Genomic DNA, 6,994 nt, shown 5'->3' on the forward strand with positions numbered 1-6,994 from the left:
GTGGTGCAGTGCCCTAAGGACCTCTGCAGCCTGTCTGGGTTCCCAGTTTGTGGTCACCAGTGAGGATTCTGAGTGACAGGAGGCCTTAGCAACATCTCCATATTGCTATAGGGATTACTCACCTCCTCTCTCACCCCAGGCTCAAGATTCCACACAATAAAATAACTACATTGTCAGACATGTTTGCCCAGGATTTGACCAATAGCTTTTAAAGTACTTAAGAATATTTCAGGATGAAAGGCTTCAATGTAAGATACTTTTATTGTTAATCTCTTTTAAAAAGGTTCACACTCAGTTATAGAATCCACTGGAAGGAAATGCTGCATGTTTTCTGACAGCACACTTGAGGGGCCATTTCCCTCCAGCTGTACCCCGTGGAAAAGCTTTCAGCATTAAATTAGAACAGTAAGACAGGGTGCATGATGACAGGCAGCAAAGAGAGATTCAGACACAAATTGGAGAATGGGCAGCAGGGAACTCAATTAACCTATTTCAAGATTTCATTGCATGGAAATTAGAACTCTGCAAATCCAGAGAAAAATAGTGAAAACAGGCATAAAATGTCTGCATTTTTAGAAAGTTAGTGCTACGACATGTCTGGTTTTGCCATTATCTACATCCACTGTATAGCCAATTTCCATAAATATCAAATTTTGGGGCTAGATTTTTATAAATATTGAAGTTCATGGCCAGATTCTGCCACCCTTATTTATGCTGAGTACTAATTCATTCCTGCAGTAGTGTCACTGAAGGAAATCTGCTTGTGAATAAGGGTATATTCAGCAGGTGTGTAGGGTGGCAGAGTCAAGACCTAACATTCAAAAATACGAAATGGTATGTGCCCCTTTGGCCAAAGTTTAGTCAGGGCCTAAATGGAACCCACAGAATGCAAGCATGAAAATATAGATAAATTATTGTGGGTGCAAGACAAATTCCCTGTGCAAACCACCAAATTTTATGGGCAGGGGTGGATATTGGCAGGATCCTTGTGAAGGAAACTCACCATTTTGAGACTTGCTGCAATAGTGAGTCAGAGCTAAATTTAAAGCCTTTTGAGAGAAAGATAAACATGTTTATCATTGGGGAGGAAATAGGGTGAAAGTCCATCCACATGTTGGGCAGGGGATAGTGGTGGCGGTGGTGGAGGGTCCCTGAAGTTTTGATGGCTCTGGGGCTCACTTGGTCTTCACCATGGTTTGCAAGAGCAGTTAGCCACCGACTTGAGCAAATGTAGTCATGATAAGAACAGGCATATGTACATTTATAAAAAAATACAGAGAGGCTCAAACTGGAACTTCAGATCTGAATTGCTCATTCCATCCCACATCCAGCCTGAGCCTGTCGAACATGTGAGAAAGTTTGGATTTAAATGTGACTCCATATCCAATTATCCTGCTCTGAGCCTGTAATAAACCTGACCTGGAATAGCAAATGCAAATATCAGTATAATGGGAAATTGACTCACTTCCAGCCCCGAACTTCACAGCTTTGGCCCCTCGCTAATGAAAAGGGATTAGACAGAGAAAATAAGGGTAAATGATATTTTTATTTCATTTTTCATGTGGCAGTATCACAAACCCTAGATACTGAAGCAGTGTCTTTTATTCTGAAACTTTACCCTACGTGTATATTTGGATACTAGATTCATATTTTGGAACACAAAGAGCAGATATTCCTCCCAGAGCACAGGATGGTTGCAGATGTACTCTTTGTCTTTGTAACAAACCCGAGCAAATTAGAACAGCTTCTCTTGCACATGGTGGATTACCTTTTTGGCCAGTGCTATTCCATGCAGCCAATGATTTTAGAGGCTATACTCCTAATGAGCTTGTATTACTCATAATTAATCTTTTCTTTTCTTTCAGCCATGTGGCGTTGTGATAATTGATTTCTTCAAACACCATATGGTCATACTTATGGGGATCGCATTTGGACTGGCATTTATTGAGGTATCAGTATAAACCATTAAAATATTTACTAGATGACAAGCAAAGTGTTGTATTTGAAATGTGCTGGGACTGGGATTAAAATACCTGGATTGCTCAACTATTAAGCAACAATGAATTGGCTTTAACCTCATCCCTAATTGTACTATCATTTAGTATTTAGGTATATTGCAGTAAGGCTCAAGACCTCAGGATCAGGACCCTTCTGTGGTGGGTGCTGTACAAACAGGTTGCATGTCCCACTTCCTGCAAAGAATTTACAGCCTAAAGGCTTAATCTTAATTTTACAATTGGCCCTGAGTGAGATCTGGTACGTAGCAGCAGCATATTGGGGAGAGTCACAGTCCTCTCCCTATTCCCCCCACTTTCTGGGAGGACAATAGTTTACTTACTGTGCGTCTGGCCAGTTACTGGTTTCTGACTACGACAGAAGTGAGGTTCTGGAACAGCCTCCCAATAGGGGTAATGGGGCAAACAACATAGCTTTAAAATGGAGTCTGAACAGGATTACATGACAGGTTCTTGTCAGCAGCAGAAATAGAGGGGCCAAAAATACAGAAAGAGATGCTATTCTTGTTCTATTTCTGGCCCAACTGGATAAAGGGAATGGTAGAAATTTCACAAGAGAACCCATCCTTATGGGATTTCCAGATGAGCTGGAAGTTGATCTGAACTTTGGGATGCTCATGTGAATCGGATGGTCACCTTGAACCTTCTCAGTTTCAGTCATTACTACTTGCTGGAACCTGAAATTCAACCTTTTTTCTTTTTTTAAAAATTGCTTTAATGGGCCCTGATTTGAAGTCCGCTGAAGTCAACAGACCTTCCAATGGGCTTTGGATCAGGTCCAAAAAAAACGTTATCGACCTTGTCTTTCTAAATACATTGATTTAAGAAAGCTTTGTATTGTCAAGAGTTCAGGTCAGCTACATTATCTCAATTGTAACTAAATTGCAGCCCTCATATAATAGAGAGATTATGATGTGGAATTATTGTTCTGAGGACACAGTTCCCCCATAGAGGAGATTTAAGCAGGTAAAGAGCAGAATATACAATTGGAATGTTCGGGCTGTTTATGTCAATTGTTTCTTCATTTACTGAACAATGACACAACACATTTTCTCTAAAGGAATGAGGGGGGGAAAGTGATGTTATCTAGTTAACCACCTGACTAATGTTAGGTTCTGTCTATGACTAAGAAACATGGGATTTAATTGCTTTGCCTCATTCCATTATTTCACATTTTTTGTATTACTTCTTTGTAGTTTCCCCCCCTGAAATTAGAGGCTTGAGGTAAACACAGAATGACAAAGTGAATTTTGCAGTACTGAATCCGTAATTCAGACTGAAAAGGTATTTAAATTGTAGCACTGCTTTGGCAGAGAATTATTCTCCCTGCCCTAAAAGTGGGCAGGAGCTCCAGCCTAAAAAATCCACGTCCAGGAAAGTAATAGTAAGCAGGAAAGACTCAGTACAGCTGAAGTGCTTGATATGACTTGCAACTAACCTCTTACTTAGCATTTTTTATAAGACTGTGTGCTCACCACACATAACACACCTTTGTGTCAGGGTGCGATGCTGCACAGGGTACTCATTTCCAGCACTGCCTACTGACCATCTGCCTCCCACTGTCTCTTCCAGGCCTCAGCCCTCCAGCCAAGTCACATAAAGTTCAAATCCCCTTCAGGGTAACCAAAAGGTCCAAATGAAAATCCAAACATCTGAATAATTCTTCTGCCCTCTTGGGCAACTGAAGTCTTCTGTGCCATGTAGAAACCCTACCTCAGAGCTACGCAACCACAGGAGCCTACTCTGTGGGTTTGTCTCCATAGGAAAGTCTTCTCTTCTCTATGGTCTTTCCCTGGATCTTGTCCCCTTTCCAGGGCCTGCCCCCCACAGGGATCAATTCTATCACTGTCGCTTTCCTCAGTCTAACTGCCCGAACCCTTTCCCATAGAGATTCGGAACTCCATACCTCCTCTCTCCTAGGCCTTCTCCACTCAGCTGTGTTTAAGTAATCCTCTGCAGCTGGGGTCAGTCACTCTCACTCCATTACATCCAGCTGGTATCACTAATTGCCCCTATATGGTTAGATCAGGGGCAAGGTTGAGGGTAACTGCTAGGTCAGAAGCCAGGCTGAACTCAGCTTGCCTATGACAGCTGGGTATTATTTCAAGAAGCTACTTATGGTGGATCACTTAGATGACAGTTGCTTCTAGCAGCTCCCATTGGCCTGGAGCTGCGAACTGCAGCCAGTGGGAGCCACAATCGGCTGAACCTGTGGCCACGGCAGGTAAACAAACTGGCCCTGCCCTCCAGGGTTTTCCCTGCACAAGTGGCAGAACAAGTTTGGGAACCACTGGTATATTCTATATGTTCTCCATTGTAAATTTCTTGAAAAAGTTAAACACTATTGTTTAGTTGCTTCATAAATGACTATTTGGATCTTTCCTGTTTTTACTTAACACTTCAAATACTGATAAATTAAGGCCAAAAGGGATCATTATGATCATCTAATTGGTTCTCAACCTATTTACCATATGTGGCCCGCAATGTGTTATGTGGGCTGCATCAAATGTACCTCCATGGCCCTGAGGATGTCACATGGGCCACAGCTCTGTGCTGATTGGGCTGCAAGTGACCCATGGGCCGCAGGTTAAGAACCACTGAATAATCTGACCTCCTGTATAACCCCAGCCACAGAATTTCACCCAGTAATTCTTGCATCAAAACTTGGCCTTAGTCAGATTTTATTTCAGTCAGCTAGTTCTTTAAGTGATGCAACACTTCTGGCCTGATCAGATTACTGGTAAATTTAAAATATTTGTAATGTGACTATTTAGCACCCAAAATGATAGGGGTGTCTGAGTACATATGCATATAATGTGTGTGTATAGATGTAATATAAAAGCTAGTGAAACACAAGAAAGGTAAAAATAGAAAAGATTAAAGATGTCAAAGAAACTAAAATCTTGGCATACAACAGAGTCTGAGAAGTTATTCCAGTGATTTAGAAAATAAAAATGAATAGCTGCATTTAAAAATCCCACATCTGAAGAAGGGTCTCCCATCAACATGGGTCATCTTTTTTAAACAAAGTTTAAGTTTTCCATTTTCTCTGCAATCTTACCTGTGGTACATACTGATTTCATTAAAATCTCAATACTCTAGAGTCATGCTTCTAATGAAAGGCATTGGAAAAAATCTACTCCTCCACAGATTTATGTAAATCCAAGACATTTGCAAACAAAATGTTTTCACTGTGTATCAATTCTATGCAGGGATTTCCAGGACTGCCAAGTAATACCATAAATATCTTTATTTTCTAGATTGTTGGTTTGGGGTTTTCGATGAGTCTGTACTGTCAGATCCAGAGAAAATGAAACAATGGAAGTGTCAGAACTAGGTCATCAGCCAAATCAAAACTTTTATAGTTAAATTTTGGTTTGCCACATTTAAACAAATACATGTATGTCACAAGCAGCTGTTTTGATAAAAGCAGCAGCCCTGATGAATACAGATTCTTCATGTGAAACAATCTCCTTAAAATTAATGATGTGAATGTGGATTTTTATTTGCAATAAATGTCTGTTTACAACTTTGATGAGCTCATTTTGTGTGTAGATTACTTTGAGTGATGTTGAAATTTTTCATTTACCAGACAATGTGTCTGCACAGTGTTGTGCTAATCACGACAGAGTCCTCGGAAAAATCTGCAAATGACATTGTAATGGTTGGCTGATGCTGTGAATCACATGATTCCAGGAAGTATTTCTTGTGGGGCAGTGTTTCTTTTATAACTAGTATCACAGATCAATTTCGCCCCACGTAAGGTATTATGGAGAAGGTTTGTTATTTTGGGGATTCAATTTTTTCTCAAACAGGAAATATATTATCTCCTTAGGGATGTTTAAATTAGCACCTTGCCAGGTAACATGGACTTTCCCAAATGAGAAGTCGGATTTAGGGACACGTATTTTACAAGTCTGCATAAAGGGTGATATTCTGGTGCCTATTGAAATCAATGGCAAAACTTGCATTGACTTCAGGGGGCCAGGATTTCATCTAAAGTATCTAAGCAAGGCAGCTGGTTCTGCAGAAGCAGGTAGCCAAGAGAAAAATGGGAAAAGATCAATCTGAATGAATGTACGTGAATATACTTGGCATTAAGTAACAGTTTTATAAGGTTATTTAGGTACCTAGAGATGCTGATAAGCACCTGGTGAGATTCTAAAAAGCACCTTGAAATGAATGGGACTGCTAGAGATTGGGCCATAGGCAGTCTGGCCTGCTGGTTAAAGCGAGAGTTTGGCCTACTGGTTAGAGCTGGGTTCTGGGTGAGCAGAGTCCAGGAACAAGCCAAGGGTCAGGGCCAGAGGGACAGAAGCCAAATGCCAGAGCTGGAGGGCAATCAGAGTTGTGGGTCATAGGCTCTGCAGAGGCAGGAACTGAAGGGGAACCAGAGCAGGTTAGGAGCAGGGTCTGGAAGCCTGCGGATACAGGGACTGGAATGGCAGGATACACACTAAGCAGCCAGGAAGCTGCAGCTGCTGCTGTGCTTAAAGCCAGCCAGCTGCCCTTCCTGACCAAACAGGTGATGCAATCAACCAGGTAATGTAGTGCAGGCTAGCTATGCTTGTTGGATTGCCAGGAGACTGACTCTGCTGCAGCCCTAATCCCTGACAGTATCTCCCTCACTACCCTCCTCAAAGGCCATGAGGCCTGGTTTCTCTCGGTAGATGCAGTGAAAAGCGAGCAGGAGGTCTAAGTTATGGACATGTTCTGCAGGTTCCCACAAGCATTCATCAGGGCCATATCCCTTTTAGTCAATTAAGTATTGGAGCCTTCCCTGTAGTCAGCGAGAGTCCAGAATTTGCCAAACCATATATTCTTCCTGACCCTGAATGGTTATTGGTAAGGGCAGGGGAGTGATGCAATATGGGAAGGTATTTTTGGTGCGTGGCTTTAACTGGGAGATCTGGAAGATGGGATGGACTTTAAGAGATTCTGGTAACTGTAGCTTGAAGGTTACTATAATAATCCATTTT

The 6,994-nt window shown here is 41.6% G+C and overlaps 1 protein-coding gene across 1 annotated transcript in view; it reads left to right on the plus strand.

Moving 5' to 3' along the window:
• TSPAN8 (tetraspanin 8) overlaps positions 1-5,550 on the plus strand; it is a 38,939-nt gene extending 33,389 nt beyond the window's left edge. Inside the window, exons 7-8 of the mRNA XM_084617640.1 lie at positions 1,866-1,949; positions 5,276-5,550. Coding sequence (XP_084473766.1) covers positions 1,866-1,949; positions 5,276-5,329 — 138 coding nt within the window. The 3' untranslated portion in view covers positions 5,330-5,550. The remainder of the gene's footprint in view (positions 1-1,865; positions 1,950-5,275) is intronic.
• Positions 5,551-6,994: the final 1,444 nt, after the last annotated feature.

Source organism: Lepidochelys olivacea (genome assembly GCF_965140295.1).
Source record: "Lepidochelys olivacea isolate rLepOli2 genome assembly, chromosome: 1".
Classification (NCBI taxonomy): domain Eukaryota; kingdom Metazoa; phylum Chordata; order Testudines; family Cheloniidae; genus Lepidochelys; species Lepidochelys olivacea.